Source organism: Manacus vitellinus, unplaced genomic scaffold, assembly GCF_001715985.3.
Source record: "Manacus vitellinus isolate BGI_N305 unplaced genomic scaffold, ASM171598v3 scaffold_23_pilon, whole genome shotgun sequence".
In the NCBI taxonomy this organism is placed as follows: domain Eukaryota; kingdom Metazoa; phylum Chordata; class Aves; order Passeriformes; family Pipridae; genus Manacus; species Manacus vitellinus.
The window spans coordinates 11,076,919-11,098,531 of NW_021939718.1; the positions used below are offsets into that span (position 1 = coordinate 11,076,919).

Here is a 21,613-nt window from a genome sequence, read left to right on the forward strand (position 1 = left end):
TTCTGTCCCCCACTCCTCCAAGGCTAAAACACCTTGTCTTCACCTTTTAAACAGGAGCATTAGTTCATTTAAAGTCATTACTTTGTACAAGTATTCATATAGTTTATAAGCTAGTCTGTCTTTTCATAAAGATCATATGATGATTTCTAATGAGTTCTGTTTCTCTGAAACAATCACAACTTAAACTTTAATGCAGATTTTGCAAACATCTCAGTCCAAAGTCAATTGCTGGTAATGATTCACTCATTGAAACATAAGACAGAAGGTAGACATATCTACAAACCAGAAAACAGCAACTAGGAATAATTGCTGCATCACGAGGAGGGCTTTTTTAAAAAATATTTCTATTTTAAAATATTCTCTGTTCAAATTTTTGCCAGGTCTTACTTGCTCCAGTCATTTGGAAAGATCTCAAGGTAATATTTTAGGCTTTATATACAGAATATCCCTGAATACAAGGGCTAAAAATGCTGAGGTTTCCTTTCTTAGGTATCACAAAACCTATTTCTACATGGCAATGGTCTGTGGAGAGTCACACTCCAATTTTTGGATAAGCCTCTAAAAGTGCTTGGGGACACAAAGTGCACAGATCATTATTTTATAAGTATTATACCTGACCTATGTTTTGCAACCAGGGGATGCCATATTCCTTGACAAAGATTTAAGATGCAGGATCTAAAATGTGATGTCTACCATTAATGAACTAGTGAAATACCAAACTCATCAGGATGAGCTAGGAAAGCAGAGAACAATATTAACTATTTTTTAAATCACATATAAAACAAAAATTTGTCTTACAGAACACAAATAAAACCATATTAATCCTGACAGCTATGCTGCAGTGATTTCTTCAACCTTTGGGTGGAGTTGAATTTTTTTCTCCCAACCTATATATGATGAGTTAAACTCATTTTAGCATATTTTTTTTCTTTCAAATTTGGCAGGCAACTGTGTAACCGACAAATCCATGGTATTTAACAGGGAATGAAACCTACAGCTTTTCAACAGTCTAAATTATCTCTGCACTAAACAGCCAACCTACCACTTTTACCATATTTTGGTTAGATTTCTGGAAGAAAACCTGGTTATTTTACACTGTACAGGTGAGTCTCTGGAAATCCACAGTCGCAGCAGGTACACATGGATGTCACATGCAGCTTGAAGAGGTCCTCAAGTAGAGTTGTCACAAAAATACCAATCTATACCAAATATGCATATGATTACCGTAATATTTACAATTTCCTGGGAAAAAAATACCAGACTGCCATTCAGTACTCATCTTCCCAGTCACTTTTAAGATAAATTTATTTTACCAGCCTTCCAAATAATTACTCCAGGCTCTTAGAGAACTATCCCAAATATTAATGTTTGTTTTGTTTTATTAAGGTATTTTTTAACTTAGTGTTCTGAATTTGAGTTCCTGTATAGCTCTCTCAACCTTTCTGTGCACACATCAGTGCACTTTATGGGGAGAGAGAAAAGAGAGGACCTCCTCAATTTTATTGCTCTTAAGGGACTCACTGCAGAGTTTTTCAAATGTCTGGTTATTCTTCAACTTCAAAACTCAGCACTTGTGCAGATCTCATGTAGGAAAACTTTTCTTAGGCTTCGTCTTACCTAATTCACACTGCTCTCCACTGAAACCTGGAAGACAGGTACAGATGTAGAACGAACCACGAGAGTAGCAGGTGCCACCGTTGAGGCAGGGGTTGCTCTTGCAGGGATCTTGGTCTGTTAAACAAGTAGAAAAAAATGAATTTGACTCCACAGTTTGAAGGAAATAGTATATTTTCAATTTTTTGGAAGAAAAAAAAATTTTCATTGCTGCATTGATGGTGCAGTTTTACTGTGATTACAGAAATTATTAACACTGGAAGTAAGATAGTTTTGTAAAACAGTAAAGCTTGTCTTCAGGCATCACCATATTTTAACTTCAACAACAAAATATGGCACTTACTAAGAACTAATACAAATTATTTTTAGAATTATGCTTTTTCACAGCAATTTGTACTGTATTTGGCAGTCATGATACTCTAAGGATTTAGTTTGCATGACATGACGCTTAATTATAGCTGAAAACAGTTAAACATATGCACAATGAATGAGAAATGCTTTTCTTTTGAACAGGGTTAGTTTATGCAGAATGACAGGGTACACAGAACATACTACTGGCTGCTGTTGTTTCAGGTCTTAATTTTATCTAATCAATCAATACCTGCAAAGTCTTTCTTAGAAATACATTTGAAGAACAAAAATAAAGATACTGAGTACATTTGTAACTGAACTAAAAAGTCAGAGAAAAGCTTACCTGATATGAAATCCTCGGTTGTTACAGGAGTTATCATTTAAATAGCTTTTCCTTGCAGAACTTTAGGCCTTCTAGTGGTGTTTATTTCCACTGAGTTTAGATACCTAGGTATTTGCATTTGATTTCATGCCTAGGAGAACTCATTCACACAAACAAGTGCACACTAAACCATTTCTAAGTGTTAGCTTCTCAGAGTTAGAGGGAAATCCTGAGGACAGTCCTTCTAGGGTACAAAAAAAAAGCCCTGGCTTTGAAAATTTACAAAATGGTTCAGAGATTTCTGCAAACCAGAGAAATGAGAAAAATTAAGATTTCTGATTATATTTTCCACAAAAAAAATCTGATTATGGTCAATGGAAAAAAAAAGGTAAATAACATCTATTTTACTCTTGCAAACTGGACATTCAGTCTTCCTAAAGTACCAAGTTCCCTGTCTAGTCATAGGAATGCAGAAAGTCTAGTTGAAAGTCTCCTGAGGAAACTCCCATGTACATAAGTTTGGGAATATAACTAAATAATTAGGGATTTCACCTTGGAGGTTTTGAAAAGGATGATACCATCCATACAAGAGGGTGTTAGTTTTAGGACTGCTTCACTGAATGTCACAAATGTAGGGTTGTGTTGAGCACCTTAATGATGTTTATTGTGTGCTTGCTGTCGCTTTGTCCTACTGCAGACTGGATATTTTGCCAGTAAACATTTTCAAGTTGACAGCTACCTGGATTGTTTGAGGAAAAATAGTACAAACCCCTATAAAATTAAGCCCATTCTTTACTCAGCTATATCCAGACAAAAATTTGGATTGAAGTTACAATACTCATAGAGACCCTACCTGCATCATCCATGTATTTGGTGAAATGGTGCCTAATAACCATCATGAAAAAAAACTCCGTGGTAAGTGATGTCTAATAAAAAGATCTGTAATTTTTAAGAGGCAGACACTTTATCAACCAGTTAAAGCTACAGATAGGCTGAAAACAAGGTCTTGTTTCTCTCTTGTGTGTAAAGTTATCTTGTATGTTAGGAGGTGCTAATTTTTGTGAAAATTCTAATCTTAAAATGTGCATGACGGTTTCTTTTTAAGTCAACTGCAAGATGTTAAGAACAACTCTACCTGCAAACCAGTTGTATGAGTACTATCTTCACGCTAGCACAGAAGAGCTATCAGACAAAATTATCTGCTTGAAACTGGAAAATTTAATAATTACAGCAGAATTCTCTACCACAACCAGTGTTACTTTCTAGAACTGGCTTGTTACCTCAAGTCTGATCCAGAGCTCCATGATGCAAACACTCATGAAGAGCCACTGGGCTGGAGTTTGGGAACCCCCATCCTCCTCCACTCTGCACGGGTTACACCCACACTGATCTCACAGCTGGAGAGTCCCAAGAGCTGATGTTATTTCACAGGATGCTCTGGTAGTCACACCTCTCACCAGAGCTAAGACAACACTTTTACAGGTGTAAACACACATAACACAGTGATCATATTTGGGAGTTACCTGGGATTTGTACTGCTGTTCCTTCAACTGAACCCACACTGGTGCCAATCACAAAATCTGATCCATTAGTGACTTCAGGAAGGGAAAATGAGGAGGTTACAACTTCAACAGTGTTTGGCTCCTCAGAGCTCATTGTGGACTGTTCATTTTGGTAGGGACGGTTGCCAGGAGCAATGCCATGTGTTGCAATGTTAGAAGAAATTGTTGTGATCTCCCCTCGACCAAACAAAGCTGATTGTGTTTCTGTGCTTCCTTCCAGAAGTTGGGAAGGTGAAGTCAGCTTTGTAACTGCTCCTTGGTCACGTTTAAATCCTTCACTTTCAATGCTGTTGGGTGAGTTCGGTGTGGAAACGAGTAAGGGGTTCTCTCTCTTAGTAGTCCTGTCTTCTTCTTGATGGGAATTACTCACTCTCCCTGAGAAAGCTTCAACTTTTGTTGTGCTAACTTTTGGGGCATCTGTGCTCACTCCTTCTCCAAAATTCAGAAAAGCAGTAGGCAAGACATGTGTTGATGAAGAATCTCCAGAAACTGTAGATTCTTCCTCAACAGAAAAATCAGTGACAGGGGTTTCTGTCTCCTCTGTCCTGCCTGTTACCACCCTGCCAAAGTGAGGAGTACTTTCCATAGATGTGCTTTCTGGGAAAGACTCAGGAGAAAGCTCCAGCGGAGAAGACTCTGTTGTGTTGAGAAGGTCTGTAGTACGGGGTTTATATGTTGCTGCAATATCAGAACTAACCTCTTTGAAGGATCCTTCTGATGAATGATTGGGCTGATCTGAATCCTTTGTTGATGATGATGATGTACTTGGAATGATTACCTCAGGATACTCAGACACTCCATTAGCTAAATGAACAGTTACTGAGGATGTAGGAGTTTGAGGGACAGAATGAAAACTCCCAGAATCTGTTTCCTCATACTCTGCTGATGCTGATTTTGTGTTTATATATACCATGGTGTGATTTTTTGCATTTTTGCTGGGTGATACAGTCACGACCTGGGATGCATGCTGTGTGGTGACAGTACTCAACTCAAGCAAGTCAGTTGTCACAGGCTTTTCTAGCTCAGTAGCTAAAACTGTTGTAAGGGAAGGAACCACAGGCTGATAATCGGTTGGTTCTTCTTGGCCCATTCCAGAAAAGTCAGACACAGAGATTGTTTCACTTGGATCTGCTATTACTCTGTTGTTTGCTGAAGTATTTGGTTCATAGCTGTCTTCTGTGGTGGTGGTTACAATATGTTTAGACTCATAGGGCACCTGAGGGATTCCCAGAGATGGTGCTGTAGGAAGGAAAAAGCTCAGTTCAGAGAGTTCAGTAGTGGTGAGAGTTTCTGTTGCAACATTCATGGCGTTCCCTGAACCCAAATCCATATCATCTGGTTTTGGTCTGTGCCTAGCTGTTACCGATTCTCTGCTTGGTGGACTGGAAGTAATCAAAGAAAGACTATCACCAGATTGAAGTGTCTTCTCTTTGGTTATGGAAAATTTGGGCGTTGAATTATATTTCTCTCCTTTAGATGTAATACTATCATCATCACTGCCATATGTTGACTGTGTAACAGGATTTGGCATTGTCTGCACACTTATTATATCTTCAGGCATTGATTTTGAGTGATCCATGTCTATAATTGTTGTGTCTTCTGATGGGATTTGAAATCTCTCTTCAATTAGAATGATGTCACCATAAACAGAAACGTTCAATAAAGTGCTTTTTTTGTCATCAATCATGGGAATAATTTTCTCATCTATCCCCGTGTCACTTGCTAGTTCTTCTGATGTAGTTGCCTTTGGATGAACAGTAGATGGATTTGACACAATCTCTGTTTCTTCAGTAAAAAGGGATGCTAGTCCTGTGATCACAGTCTGTGGCCCATCTGTCAGTGCCTCTGTAGTCGTAACTTTGGAATAAATATGCCCAGGAGCACTAGATGAAGCATTTAGTTCTACTTTTGATACCGGGGGTATTGACAGATGAGTAAACTTGTCAGGAGAAGATGAATCCAAAACAGCAACCCAGCCAGATCCTTCTCCAGAGCTTTCAGGTAATACTCTGCCTGGCATTTTTGTTGTTGATGTTACAAGACATTCGTCTGCTTGAGGATTGGGAGTTCCATTCAGTATAACAGACCCAGGAGTTACTCCACCTTTAATCACAAAATGTGAAGTTTCCTCTCGTGAAACAGCTTTAGAAGTAGCCGTTGTCCTATCTGTTTCATTTTCTCCTCTCCTATAACTAGTTTCCCGATTGTGAGGTTCTTCAGTTGCCACAAAATAATGGGTCATCTCTTCCATCTGTTTGGAGATGAAGCTCTTGGAGCTGACTTCCGTTAAAGCTGGGAAACTGGGGAACACAGAGGTGGGGAATTGGTCTCCAGTTTCTGAGAGCAGCTCAGTCACAGCATTTGAAACTTCTTCATTAACTTCAGTGTTTGCTTGGGTGCTTCCTCTTTCAAAGTCTTGTGTCTTTACAGTTGAAAGTTCAGGTCCCATGTTTGCAGGATGAAAAGTTGGAGGACTCTTGATTCCTTTAACAACCAATGGCACTATAGAAGGAATTACATCAAGGTCATCTCCTGATCCCTGTCCTGAAAATAATGGATCATTAATGAACTCATTATTTGATTGTTTTTCTTCCTGAGATGTCAGTAATGTTCTGGGAATATCTTTTGTAGGGAAAATGTTTTGTATCAACTTCTTCTCTTGTTCTATATCTGTAACTGGAGAGCTTATGTATTTTCTTTCAATCCTTATAGGTTCAGTTACTCTGTCATCATTAAATGGCAAAAGTACTTTCTGAACAGGTTTGGTTTCTAATTCCTTTTCTTCTGAATGACTGACAATCGGAACATTTGAAAATTCCAGATGTTCATGGGTAGCCTGTGTACTTTTAAAGAATGGGTCTGTTGCTGCTTTTTCTTCAGAAGATTCCATAGCTTTTGGCAAAATTTCCCTTGGCCTGTCTTCCCCAGAATATAAATCTTCTACCAAAGGAATCCTCATTGAAAAAGTTCTCACTGTCAATTCATCAGTGGTTTTCTCTTCCATTCTCAGGTCAGTTACAGTTTCCATGGTGGTTTCGTCACGTTCAGGACTTGAGACTGTCTCATCAGGGTTAGTGGTGAAGGCAAGATTCACAGATGATGTGCTGACAACATTGTGATAGTCATGCTTCTCCCATGTTTCTGGGCTCCCAGTAGGTGAAAATTCTGTTTTTGCAAGTGATCCAAAGAATGTGTCTGGTTCTCCAGACCCCTGATTAGTGAGTGAGAAATGATCCCCAAGTATTTCTTCGGTAGGTCCATTAAACATCAGTTTTGTGGTGCTACTGTCGTCTTTGAATTCTTCTCCAGAGCCATGCTCAATCAAGAGAATCTTACCCAGTGAGGCAGTAGAAGAACCAAATCTTGCATTTTTGCTTTCTATGGATTCAGCTGCTGCTTTTCCACTGCCAGTACCACGTGTCACCACATTGTCATGAGGGTTGTTATGAACCATGGATTCTGGAGATGGTGGGACTTCACCTGATTCTGAACCTTCTGTTTTAATTCCTGGTGCAGTATGAGGTCTTATCTCCTTTATAGAACCAAATATTATGTAAGAAGGAGCTGTGTAGGTTGGTTCTGTTCCCATGTTTTGTTCTCCTGGCTTTCTTGTACTAAACACATCCAAGGATGCCTCACGTGCTCCTCCAGACCCCTCTGTCAAGCCATCTGACCCAGTACTTGAAACTGTTACTGCGAATTCACCTGTTCTTGCATGTTTCCCATATTCTGTTGTTGCACCCTTTGTGGAAGCATCATCTGTGTTGTAAACTTTTCCTTCATGCTTTTCAGTATATGTTTCAGTGACAGGCCTTAATGGAACTGAAGTCAAAGTAGCAGACTGAATGATAAGGTCTATGTCACCAGAACCTGGACCAAAAAATGGGGAGTCAGTACTTACCACTTTTCTTGTGGGACTCCCTGCAAATAAGTCTGCTGGTTCTTCTGCTGATCCTTCATTTGTAAAAAGCTTCTTGTCTCTCAAGAAAGGAATGGAGGTGACCTTTTTGGTTTCAGAACTTATGGTACCTGGTACTCTTTTACTGGGTAAGCTGGGCTCCTGAATTACAATTCTGACTTCACTTGTAGTGCTCTCAGATTCATTCAACTCCAAATTTCCCTCTGCAGCAGTAGCTGAATTTTGGTGACCTGAGTAAACAGTGGTCTGTATTTCCTTTTCATCATCAATATTTTTTTCAGTTACATGAGAGATGGAAACTACTTTTTTCGTAATAAACTCAGACACAGAGTTGGTGGCAACAGGTGCTTCAGGACTTTGATCAAAAGCAGAATAATGAGTTATACCCCTGGGCAAAGCAGAGGTGATTCCTGAGGCAGTTACAGAAACTTCTGTTGGCATTACTGTACCAGAGCCCAAAGAAATATCTTGCATTGAAAGTGTTTCTGTTACTGCTATTTCTCCTGTTGTTACAGCGATGTCCTCTTTTTCATCCCCAGAGCCTTCCAGAATCATAAAAGAAGCAGCACTCATCTCAGGCTTTGCTGTAGGACTTGTTTCCAGAATATTATCGACAGAGGAATTTGCACTAAGTTTAGCAGTTGATTTATAATGACCTCCTGGAGCAGAGGTTGCCTCTTCTGGAATAGGGTCAGTCACACTTTCATGTGCTGTGGCAGGAATAAAAACTGCATCCAGAGAAGCAGTTACAGCAGAACTTTCCACAGTAAATGCATCAGGAACAGAAGTTACACCAGAATTTTTTTTATCATCTTCCTTTCTTGACATTGTCACAACTTCTAAGGCAGAAGTGGATAGATTAGACTCCATAGAGCCATCTCCAGAAGATTCAATAGTATCCAAAAGCAAGTTTTTGGCACCCTTAGTAGAGCTCTCCTCATTTCCATGCCATGTTATGATCTCTTTATTGTTTTGCAGAGACTGCTTGTGTGAAGAAGTAATGGCTATTGATTTATTTGTTGTGACAACTTCTGACTCACCACTATAGACAGGCTCTAACATTGCAACATCTGCTGTTGGCTGAGTAACTTCAAACCCCCCTGCCACTTCTCCAGCTTTGCTTGGTTGCATAGTACCAGAAGCTTCAGATTCAGATATTATAAATGTGTTTGTTTCATTGATTTGAGCAAAGGTTACATTTTTGGAATGTGCAACACTTTCAATTTTGTCACTTCTCGCTTCCTCAGCCTTTGTGCTCTTAGGGGCACTGGTAACCTGCTGCTTCCCATTGATGAACTGCAAAGCTGGAGGAGTTGTAACGTCAGTAGTATTTTCACAGTCTTCCTCTTCCTCAAATTCTATATAGTTTGGAAAGAAAGGATCCAATATTATAAATTCAGACGAATCCTGCACAGAGTCTGAGGTACAGGGTTCGGTCTGAGCTGACTCTGCATCAATGTGGGTCTCATCTATTGCATGGGGGAGCACGTGGCGATTGAACAGATCCAAAAATTCATTCACCGGATGATCTGCAAAAAAAAGAGAGTTTTTCATAATCCCTGAGTGACAGCAATAGTTGTGCATTACAGTACACACATGAAGTACAAGTAACCTGTCAGAGAAAAAAAAAACAAATAAAAAAGCCTTCAAAATTAAACAATTTTTTTAACGTCAGTGTGTTCTTCTGTTGACACAAAGTTAAACTCAGCCATGATGTGTGACTTTCTAGTTGAAGCCTTTCTGCATATTAAACACAATAATTATTTAGTGCTGTTGATTGTCACATGTATTTGACCCCAAACCCACACCCAAGTCACATTGTCCTATTCAGGAGAGATGAGAAATGGACAAGATGAAAATAATTTTTTAGACCAACCTGTTGTAACTGCTTCCATGGATTTAGACACCAGCTGACCTTTACCAAAAACTAAAATTAGACAAAGCTAAGCAAGGTAAAGTTTAAAATAAAATAGGACATACAGGTAATACCTATGCATCTCCATTATTGCTTAGCATAGAGTAACTCAATTACTAGGAACACCATAAAAACTACATCAATTCCTCTGTTCATTAGACTTGGACCCTAGGTCAGTGAATGAAGTATCGCTTTACTAAGTGACTGCTATTTGGAATTTTAAAGCATTATGAAGCAAATATGAAAAAAAATCACAGATTTAAGAATCAAGCACCACTCAGAGCATAACATGAGTAAAGTCCAGTAATTGTCTTCTGGTTACCACTCACTCCAAGGTATTTACACACTCCCACAGGTCGCAAACATCTCGGATTTTTTTCTAGGTGGCTAAGCAGAAAAGGAGGAAGAAAGGAGATCTAAGAAGGCAAGATTTTAGCTGCAGAAAGCCTCACGAATTCCTCTAATATTCATGATCCCAAACTCCATAGACACTTTTTAAACTTGCCCTTTCAGCACAAACATTACTGCAAGCCTTCTGTTCCAGACAATAGACGCTACCCCCATTACAACAAAATTAAATAAATAAGTAAATAAATAAATTTTTTTTAAAAAAAGAATACAACAGACTTAGTAAAAAAAAAAAAAAATCTACATTTCAAGCTTGTCCAAGTGACTCTAAATTGGAAACCTTGAGCTGAAATCTTATTCTATGAGAATTTCTTTCTTCTGAATCTATCTTTATAATCATTTTGTCCAATGCAAAATTACTTTTTGTTGGTACAAACTGGGGCAGCCAATGGAGCTTTGTCCACATCTGCCAGAAGATGATCTGAAAGAATTAATGGCACTCCTGCCTTACTGTGTTGTCTGCATTGACTGATCCTCAAAATATATTTACAGAATATGACAGAGCTCATTTTTTTTAAGCAAAACTTCCCCATTAAAACTATTTATAAGATATAGAACAATGAGAACCTGAGTCAAGGTACTTCACTGTTTCAAAGTAATTCCCCTACCTGTGAAGATCATTTAACCTCTATGACTACTGAGTCATTAGAGAAAGAGTCATCAGGTGATCATTCTGGAAAAGAATGTATTAAGTCACATTGAACTGACACAGAGCACTGCAAAAGGCTTGTGATTCCATGGCTTGGGCTGTTCTGTGTGTGGAAATTGACAGCAACTTGGTTTTGAAAAGGTCACTCCAACTCCATTGAGAATTAATGTCCTAATATCTTATGCTGTATTTACAGCTAAACTCATAAGTGTTACTGAGTCTTATCTTTGCTAAACCTCCAGCTGAAGAATAGAGAAAATAAATCACCTTCAGCATTATTTATTTCAATCACAGTGTACCAATTGTACAGCACTAAGCTCAGCGCTCCCAGTGCTATGAAATAAAGGTTGTTTTAAACCTCAATTCTGCCTGGCTGTTCTACGTTGCCCCAGTGAAACCTGGTGTTTACTTTGTGCCATGACAGCTGTATTAGATGACTATAGAACTGAGATTTCTTCTTGCTTCCCTCACCTGCGCTTTTTGGGAGTTATTTTATGCAATGCCTGTAAAGGAAGAATTTCTTTCTCCAATAAATTGAAAATATTTACAGAGGCTGCCCAAAACCACAGAAAAATAAAGTTTTATTTGAGCTTCCCTAGACCTCTGTGAAAAGCAGGAATTTGGTAATCTGTCCAAGACTGGCAATATGACTTCAAGTGTTTAACAACATCACTTGCAGAATCCACAAATTATAGCAAACAGCACCACCAGTCACACTGAGAAAACATGTTTTCATAAAAGTAGAAGCTCTGAACAACACAGAATTGAATACCATCTTTTAGAAATTGTGAAAAAATATGTGGAAATTCAATAAGCAAAAGAATAGCCAGGCAAAGCTACCATGGAGCTCTGATAGTTTCTGATTTTCACTAATTTTGCTAAGAAGTAACCGCACCCACACATAGGGCCAGAAAACTACACCTAAAATGTGCATGGGCAAGAAAGATGTCTTGTACTGCATACACAGCTGAGGGAAGAATATGTACAAATAACCTGGCATATAGACTAGTGTACCATAAAGATTAATTATAATTTCATACAAAGCAGTTGAGTTTGTGTGACAAAGCCTGTAGCATGCTTTTGCACAGAACTGTACATTAAAAGAAACAAATTAAAGCCTGGATGGGGCTGTGTAGGCTGTAATTTGTAGGAGGGTGCCCTGACTAACAAGTTCTGACCAGCAGCGTAGTATTTTTGCAGCAGTGCACACCTGAGAGTCCTTCAAATTACTGACTCACGGGAAGTCATTTATAGTAGGTAATAAATTTAGTGAGTAACATCTGTTCCAAATTCACCTAGAAGACACACACAAATTCTTACATATGCAGAGATCTCTATCAGACCCTACTTTTACTTTGTTAGCTTTTTCAAGATCTCACATGCCACAAAGATCCACATAAAAGAACGTTAGCTAAAAGTATGATATTCTGATAATAAACTTTCAGGAGGCTCTGTCATTAAATAATAAGTGTCTTTGGGGATTTTGTATTTTCTTTTTCCCCAAGGCAAAAATAACCAGCTTTTAGGAAGATCATGTTGCCTCTTCCAGCTGCAGGTAAAGACGCACAGACCAAAGACTACTAAAAAGAGATGAAATTAGGACTTTAAGGAAAAGGACTTCGGCTACTAAACACGTTTATCAATAGCTCACATGTCATCATGCAAAACCAGCCAAAAGAAGTACTTGTTCAACTTGTGCAAGTTGTAACTGACTCCAAGAAAAGGAAAGTAAAAACAAGTAGCTAAAAAGGAGTGAAGCCAAGGGTTGTCAGCTCAGAGAGCCAATCCAAATAAGCCCTGAGGAAGATTTATCAGTAAAACCTCTTTTTTTGAGGGAAGTGATGAGGTATGCACTGGAATAGAGATGGAATGGATAGATGGATGAGTGTATATGCAGCATAGATTGTTTCTTAGTCCATCTGTCTAGATGTTTTAAATTACCTGTATGGAATAGGCATGTACCTCAACAACAGTAGCTGTGAAGTGAAAATCCCTCTAGCTACAGGGTGCTTTTTAAACTGCTACTACAAAAAACCACAGAGCCACTGCCCGAGGTGGCACCAGTTTTCATTACAACCCTTCTTCTAATCAGTCACAACTGGTTCCAAACCCACACCAGTTTTTCAGTGGATCAAACAGAAAAATTCCCTCTCTGCTCCTGATGCACAAGCCGACTCCTGCATACATCCAAATATGTATCATGCAGTAATATTTTCTCTTCAGAAGACTTAATATTCTACAGAGAGCTTTTCCAAGACTATTTTTGAGGGGGCAGGCAGTAAAAAGCATTTTTCTCTCTCCAAAGCAATCAGATAAGCAGCTGAAGAAGAATTAGTAGGGAATTAAATATAAAACATGCTCTGGTGTTTTCCAAACTTTCAAAACCCAAAATATTTCATTCAGTAGACATGGATTTAGAGCAATTTTGTGACATTCTCATTAAAAAGGAGGCTGTTAGCATCTAACCTGGCATCCTGCAGATAACAGAATTTCACCTGCAGATTTCAGCAGTTTGTTTGTTTATTGCTTCAGAGCAACATGCTGAGTTTGTGAGCAATAGCAGAGTTCAGTCTTTTATAGAAGGGTTAGAGGTCTGATAAACCCATGAAATTCACAGAAAGGGTCACAAAATGTTCTGTGGACTTTAAATCAGGTCCTGTATTTTGATTAGAATAGAGCTAAATAGAAAAAAAAGATTTTATGAATAAGAAAAAAACTATTTTGGGCTGCTCATTTCAAAAGTATTTCATTGCACAATGTGATAAATGTGATACTATCACAAAATCCGTTATATTCACTACAAAGAACCCATAGCCACAAGACAGGGCTGCATGAAAGATCAAAACAGTTTGCATTAGTCAAATTATTTCCTGCACTTGATAATCAGAAGTTTATTTTTTGGCTTCAATAGAATTATATACAAGTGAATTAAAACTAAAATGTAATTAATATTATCGTTGGATTGAGGAAAGACTTAAACAGCTTTATGTCATATTCTGCCTCCCCTGAAGTCGGCTCTGCCAGGGACCAGATTTGCAGTCTGGGTGGACTTGAGCAGTTTTATGACTATGCTTTGCTGAAAGTCCTCCAGCAAAAAAACCCCAGCTTCGACCAATTCCACAGGAATGTGCCAGTCTTGTTGAATATATTTTGTTTTAAAGGCATATTGAGGAGGTAAAAAAGGTGATTTGACAAGCTGTTCCCATACAAAAAAAACCAAACAACCAAACAAACAGAAAAACCCCAAACCTTCAAATTTAGTGGGGTTTTTCCCCCTTAAAATATTAAATTGGAACAGAAAGCTTCAATTCTACAGAAATAAACCAATTTGATAACATCTTTAGGGCTGTTCCATAGAAAAAGGATTTTTTTAAATGTTCTTCTTTTCATCTCATTTCAAAAGAAACAAGATTTTGAAATATGGACATTTCCTGCTGAAGCGAAATTTCAAGTGTCAGCCTCTGGTACGTGCAATTCCTCCAACTTGTGCCATCTTGTAGCATCATTAACCTACCTAAGCACAGTCAAAGTGCAACAGTGCTCCAGGCATATCCCATCTCCCCTTCAGGAAAAGGTGGGAATACTGCCAAGGAGATAGTCTAAGGTGTTAAAGAAACATGGCTACTAATATATATACCTGAGTTAAAAAACCAAACCAAACAAACAAACAAAACGAACAACAAACAAAAACAAACACAAAAAAGTCCACTAAGAAAGGTCCAGAAAAATTAAATTTTTGATACTTTTAATCCTTCTACCTCATGTTAACGTGACTAGTATATATGATGAGGTGTAGTAAAACCCAGTTTTTGATTACTGCTCAATCTAAGTAAACAAAAGATTTTATTTAGTTCACTTTAAAATGTTTCCCAGCTGGCTCTGTATTCCTAAAATTTTTGTTAAATTTGGCTCCCTTTACAACTGCTTAAGGTTGTAGGGCAGGTTTCAATAGTTTGGGGATTGGATTGGGGTTTTTTTAAACTTCTAAATTTTATCAAAATTTATGGCTTTGTTATCCCTCCGAGAGTCAAAAGAGACAAATGCATTTTAGATAGATAGATAGATAGATAGATAGATAGATACATACATACATACATACACACATATAAATTTACCTTGCATAAAAATTTCAATGATTCAGGTAAACTTCTGGAAGAAAATCATTGTAAAGGGTGATTTTTGCACAGCTGGCTGAGTAGAAGTTGAAAGAAATTCAAGGTGGGTGGCCAGCCTTGCCTACTGAAATTCACTTATCCAGTCCTCTGCTTCACCATATTTGGGGATTTCCTTGCAAAATACAACCCTGCTGGAAACCTGAGCATCAATTTCTGGCATGTTGCTAAATTGCAGCCTTTTTTACAGCCACACCGGTCCCCCCAGGCTCCATCCTAATGGAGTTTTTGGCTATGACCACAGGCACCTGTGGAAAGTGGAGGTCGCTGTGGTGAAAAACTGCTCTTCACAAGGCTTTTGGGATCCATGGATGTGCTCACACATCTCTGCCAAACTTTAGAGTGATAGACATGATGATGCAGAAACCATGTCAGAAACAAACTGTTCTATTTCAAGAGCATCTCATGAAGACTTCTGGCAATCCTTGGTGTTTCCCTCAGCCTCATGGCTTCCTTCATTCCTCCCCCTCAGGCTGAGGGAAATGTCAAGTTGTTAAAAATTGCAGTGTCAAGGCTAAGTCCCAGCAAGGGCTAACTTAAACCTCCCCAGGCACAATTCTAAAGCTCAGTAGGACTAAACAACCCAAACCCAAGCAACTGACATGCAGTAAATCATTTTCCTCCAGGTGGAATCACAAACAAAGCAAGGAGATGGACTGTGCAGCTGCACAGTGTCTGATCAGCTGGTGTGTCTGGGTGTGCACAGGGGGAAGTCCAACTCGAAAGGGAAGGGAGAAGGGGAAAGGGGGAAGGGAAGGGAAAGTTGGGAAGGGAAGGTTTGGGAAGGTTTGGGCAGGGCAGGTTCGGGCAGGGCAGGTTTGGGCAGGGCAGAGCAGGGCAGGACAGGTTGGGGCAGAGCAGGGCAGGGAAAGGAAGGGAAGGGAAGGGATATCTTGAGATATTTATACCACTTATCTTGGTACTTTTCTGCTATTTTATCTCCTACCATTTTCTAAGCGTTTTTTCAAACACCTCATAAGAACACTTCTAGTTTAGTGTTTGCACAAGCCCACTGTTCGTGAAGCCAACACTCAAAATCACACTGTTTGGCTGCAGTCCCTGCTTCTTTGGGAGAGTTATTAATCATGTAGCAACATATAATGATTTGTCATAGCAAATCTATTTTTTTAAGCTTAATTTTTCTTCAGTGAAATACCGCTAAAGCTTTGCTGGAGTAGTTCATTGAGGCCCAAAACACCCTTGTCCTAGACCCATCTGCTTCTTCAAAAATATTTGAGTTGCTACAACAGTGTCAGTGATAACTCAAACTATTAGAGGATCTTCATGACATCTTAAATGCAAATATGTCTTAGAATACATAATTAGGGTGGTTACATACACAAATATTGACATATATGGTACATGGATTTTTGCACATAGATCTGAATCTTCCGCTTTTCAACTATTACTCAGAAGACACAGGGTGGATTCTGTAATTGCAATTTTAATGGCGTATTATTAACATCACCCTTTGACTTCTGAAAATAATAAAAAACACAAAATGTTTTAAATTTAGCTATAGGGGTTAGGAAATGAGATTGCTTTGGGTATTAAGAAACCAAAGCAACCCAGGGATAAACCAGATTCTCAGTTAAACCAGCATAAGGCTGCAAAAAACCCACTGCTGCAGACGGAATAACACAAGTGTGACTCTCTTTCAGACACAATTTCGTATAACGCATACAGAACATAAGCTTCTTTTTAGCCATATAATCACATGCATTTTGCTTTTAAAAACAGAACTTTTTTCATCCAAGGTTAGGGGTTTTTCCCTTGGCAAAACTGAAAATAGATGCCTAGCTGTGGTAAGTCCAGGACACCAGTAAAAATCAGCAGAGGGGGAGGTATTTTTGACTATGAACCCATTAGCACAAACTCCATCCTGTACTAAAATGGTGACATAACTACAGAATTAATTTACTTTTGAGAAGTTCTGTATGTGGACAGAATAAACTGAAAAATGTATGTGAGTCAAGAAGTCAAAAAATGCAATTAAAGTATGAACAAATGCATGTTTGAGTAACATTTTGGGTTAATCCTTGCCTGTCAGTTGGACTAAGTGTCCACAGCATTTCCAAAGGACTCATGAATTTTGCTTTTAATGCTCAGTATTTGGCTAAACACATCACTGGAACTCACTACAAGTCCATTTACTGGAGTAGTAAATATATAAGTAACCCCAGAATCATTTTAATCATCACTTCCAAGAAAGGAAAAAAATGTTTTAGACAAATGCCACAATAAAATATGATCAAAAATCCCTATGCTGCTCTTTGTGCATATAGGCATATTGTTTCTTGCTACTTTGGAAAAAAAAAAAATAAAATTACATCAGACACGGAAATTCTTGTCCTAATGCCAAAAAACCTCCCACTAAAACTATGGAACTCTTGTTTGATGAGGTATTGCATGAAAAATCCAAGATTTTGGTTGAAAGCTAGAAATTAATGTTTCTTATGCAATCTTTGAGCTAATGGTCGGTATCAAAAAGTTAATGAAGTGTAGCAGAGGTAACACCAAAGCATGGAAGATAAGATCCCTCCTGACCAGGAATAAAATTCCAACTACATTTCTCTTCCTCAGGAAGTAGAGAGTTTTCACACTGAATTCTCCTCATTTAAGCAAAAATAGTAACACACCACTGGTCAGAAAAGTCCTAATTCAATGAGCAGTTAAAAAAAAAAAGACTTACTCCATAGAAAAAGATCAATAACTTCAGTGGCATGTTCCCAAAGGAAACAGAAAACATGCAGCAAATACTTTGCATTCATTCTCACTTGTGCCAGGCAAAAAATCCACAACTATCCTGAAAGACACTACGGGGTATTTTGTATATCATTGATTAAATTTATCAGCTAACCACTTCCAAAAAGAGGGAAATAGAAAAAGACTGGCTGGATTAGCAAGGATTAATTCAATCAGTAAATCTTAAAAGGTGAGAAGAACAACTGCAAAAAAAGAAAAAAAAAAGACCACTGGAAACTACATACTTGGAAAGTTACAGTCTGGATACACTCAGAAAACTTTGGTGCAGAAAACCACTTTCCTAAAAACAAAAAATTAATTCATATTGCATCACCATGTAAAAGACAGCTCATCTTTTCTGCATTAGGAATTCTTAAGGCTTTCTCCACGTGCAAACAAAACTTCTAAAAGGATTCCTGTTCCTTAAAACAAAAGTATGAAAAACCACATTGTACCTATGACTAAAAATCCTTCATTTCTCTCATGAATAAACAAAGAGCTATAAGAAAGCAAGAAATGTGTAATCTCTATGTCTAAATCTGAGATGTTTCCTTGGATACAGTGCAAAAACAGCAGGGAATGTGTAGGCATCCTCTGAACAGTGTTTAATGTGAGGGCACTGTTCCTTAGAGGTCTAGAAAGGAATGTGGAAAAAGAAATTATCGTTCTATAATAAGACTTCAGGAAGAGCCAGAAATAGTGGCCTGAAGATCACTTACTAATTCAGTCTTAGCTTCTTCTGAAACTTTCTAAGTTTCAAGTTTCAGCTCTGTTGGATATGGGGCTGGGGTTTTGGTTGTTTTTTTTCATTTTCCTTTGTTTTGGAAAAAGGAGAAGTGTGCAAAAAGCTTGAATTTATTACAATTACCTGTTTATTAGATCTTGCTTTCATACAGGGCATCATTGCTGTTGTATTTTAAGTATGATTTATATGAGATGGTGTACAACCTATTTTAAAAAGCCCTCCACAGCAGCAGTGAAAAACAAGTGTTCTAATATAGAAAAACTCCTACTGGTTGAATTAATCAATGGTTCTACCAGTTTGGGTTGAAGGTGTGACTCAAATGTGTTCTAAAGAAAAATAATCGTAATCATAAATAATCATAAAAAAATAATGATCCAGGAGCATCAAAAATGTTATGAAGACATTCTGATACCTACTATCCTCACATCCACACAGCAATTCTGCCCTCAATCACCTCATTGGAATTACTATGGTGTAATTACCCTTGGGAAGATGATATCAGAATCTGGCCATCTCAGTTGGAGTTTAACACTTCAGTTGCTTGAGACACAACAAGGGGAATGTGGCTGTCCCTGTGACAGGTTTTGTGAGTAACATGGAGTGTCTGGTCATTCAGGACATGAAAATTACTTCAATGCCTGTTGGACACTGACAAACCTGTTTTGTTTGAAAATTAGAGTTAATAAGGAGACAAGCCCAGCCCTCCATTAAACAAATAGGAGATTTTATGTTTAAAAAGACGGGAAATTGGCTCAGCCCACATGAGGCCACTCTTACTATTGCTTCAACATCCCACTAGAAATGAATTCAGGTCAGCCTACAGAATCTTTCCTCACAGTAAACCTTGATTTGAAGTAGGTGCTATGAATAAACAATAGCCTTTCAGTAGCGCATGCTCTTCATTTGAGGAAAAAACAAATGGTGATTTCAGCAAGTAAAACACCAAGTCTCCTCTCCTTCAGCAGAAGTCTCTCTAACACTGTAATTAATGCTTGTACTTTTTGAAAAGTACACCAGTAATTGCACCTAGCCCATGTGTGTACACCACAAAGTGTGATATCCAGATAGATTATTTTCCATAGGGCATACATAAAATAACTTAGGAGAGAACAATGTGGGTACAGGTGCAGACAGATCCATGCTCCAAGCTTTTGAGTTGTCTTTATTGGACATGAGGAGCTGTCTGGAAATGGCATTTTGAGCCACACTTCTCCTTCCCCTTCACATCCTCATCTGCTCTAGTCATCCCAACACCCTCAGCCCCCAGGACAGAGCCAGAGTCTCTCCTCCCAGCATGGTACCAGTGCATTCCCACTCTCTCACACACATCCCCCTCAGAAGTGAGCAAAATGAAGGCTGAAAAAAGGGGACATGGTTATTCTTTATGACTGAACAGAGAAACAAAAGTACCAAGGGATAAGTGTCAGGAAGAAAAAAGACCTATTCAAGCTAAAGACAATGCTGGCAAGAATAAACACGGGTATAAACTGGCCAAGAAGCAATTCAGACTAGATGTTAGAATCAGGCTTAAAGAGAGCCATGACGGTCTTTGACAGTCCTCCAGAAGGAACTGTGAAGACAACAGGATTAAAAGAATTTTAAGGCAAGGCCTAAGATGGGCCTGAAAAGACTCCATTCTACCTTCTTTGTTAAGGTTTATAACTATGACTCATTACCATTCTACATTTCATTCAAATTTCGCATGCCTTCTCACATTGCTAAGGCAGAAATATGCGTGTCAGAGAATTACGTGTCGAAATACAAAGGTTTGTAACCTCTTTCCATAAAATTTCACATCTACAAAGCACAAGTTCCTGCAATTTCATTCTCTTCAAAGCTGGAAGGGACAAGAAACCAGACAGAGCTGATGTGAGTCCCAGGGTTCAATAAGCACTTTGAAACACATTTCCCTAAGTAAAGACTTTTAAATGTCTCCAAAAAATGCAGGTGTGCAAATTACTCCTGATACAGATGGGAGTTATGTTTCCAGCATCCCCTCAACCACTGTTAAACAACACCCCCATGAGCATTTTTCAGCTCATAAAAGCTTTATGAGCTGAAAAGTTCCTTCAGGTTTGGGTTTGGGTATTTTTTTTCTTTTTTTCCAGCTGCTAATCTAATACCTTCCAGCACCAGCATCAGTCCTCACTGCTACAACACACGGAGCTATGAGGATACAACAGGGCACAAGTTGGCAAGTTTTGCATCCTCACAGTGAAAGATTAACTTCTCTGTCACCTCTGATGACATGGAAAGCTGCTCAGGTGGTAACACCTCACAGTGCAGGAGATATTTTTCTTTCTCACTTCCACAGTATGGTCATAATCCCAAGGGAATAGCCTCCAGTTCCACCCAAGCAGATGAAAGTCCCAAGCTCCTTCCATTATGAAACATGTCCTTTTTGTGGTATAAAAAGAGATGTTTCCCCATGTACAAATATATTTTCCCCATTAATTGAAACACCTGCCCATGTGCCACGGGCTGTCAGAGAAAACACATCATTAATTTGTGCACCTGTCTTACGCTTGAGCACATGGAATTACAAGGATTGATTGTACAATACATTTCCTCAGTGAAAACTGCTGTGTTCTTACACAAATAAGCAGCTTAATCTATTCAGCTGTGTGTTCTTTCTTATCAGCACTTGAAGGCATTTTCCTGAATTTAAGATAATGAGCTTGACCTTCCACCAGGACTCCAAATTACTTCTGTTTCCAGGGTATTTATTTTTTAATCTAAAAGTAACTGAAATTTCCTTTATGAAAGTTTTAATTGATTGCAAGGATACATTTTGAAGGCCAGGAGTATAGCTATTTACCTCTCAGATAAGGAAAGTAGTCCTCTAGGAGAAACTTTCTGGTCTAATAAATGTAAGGGCTTAATATGCTAAAGAAATGAAAATATTTAATATCAAGTTTCAGTTCTATATTGTGCGCTTCATACTAAGGAGGATGTGTGTCTAAGACAGACTAATATCCTTGCCACCATATTTAGATCAATTTAACCCAGTCAACATTCAACAACTATCCAGTGCAGCTTGAGTCTACAGCAATAATGAGGAACAATATATCCCCCACATTCCATACATCCATAACACATTCCATACACCAGTAGCACATTCTAGCCAAAAACTTCAAAGCACCTCAGCAAAGCTGGTGCCAGTTTAGGGAGGGTTTGAGAATGAAAAGAAAGGCACAAAAAAAAATCCTTC

The 21,613-nt window shown here is 38.4% G+C and overlaps 1 protein-coding gene across 3 annotated transcripts in view; it reads right to left on the reverse strand.

Moving 5' to 3' along the window:
* VCAN (versican) overlaps window positions 1-21,613 on the reverse strand; it is a 95,243-nt gene that overhangs the window by 23,953 nt on the left and 49,677 nt on the right. For all 3 annotated transcript variants that reach the window (XM_018072899.3, XM_018072898.3, XM_018072897.3), the window contains 2 exons: window positions 3,811-9,297; window positions 1,618-1,731 (listed from right to left, as the gene is read on the reverse strand). In XM_018072899.3, the coding sequence (XP_017928388.2) occupies window positions 1,618-1,731; window positions 3,811-9,297 (5,601 nt within the window). The remainder of the gene's footprint in view (window positions 1-1,617; window positions 1,732-3,810; window positions 9,298-21,613) is intronic.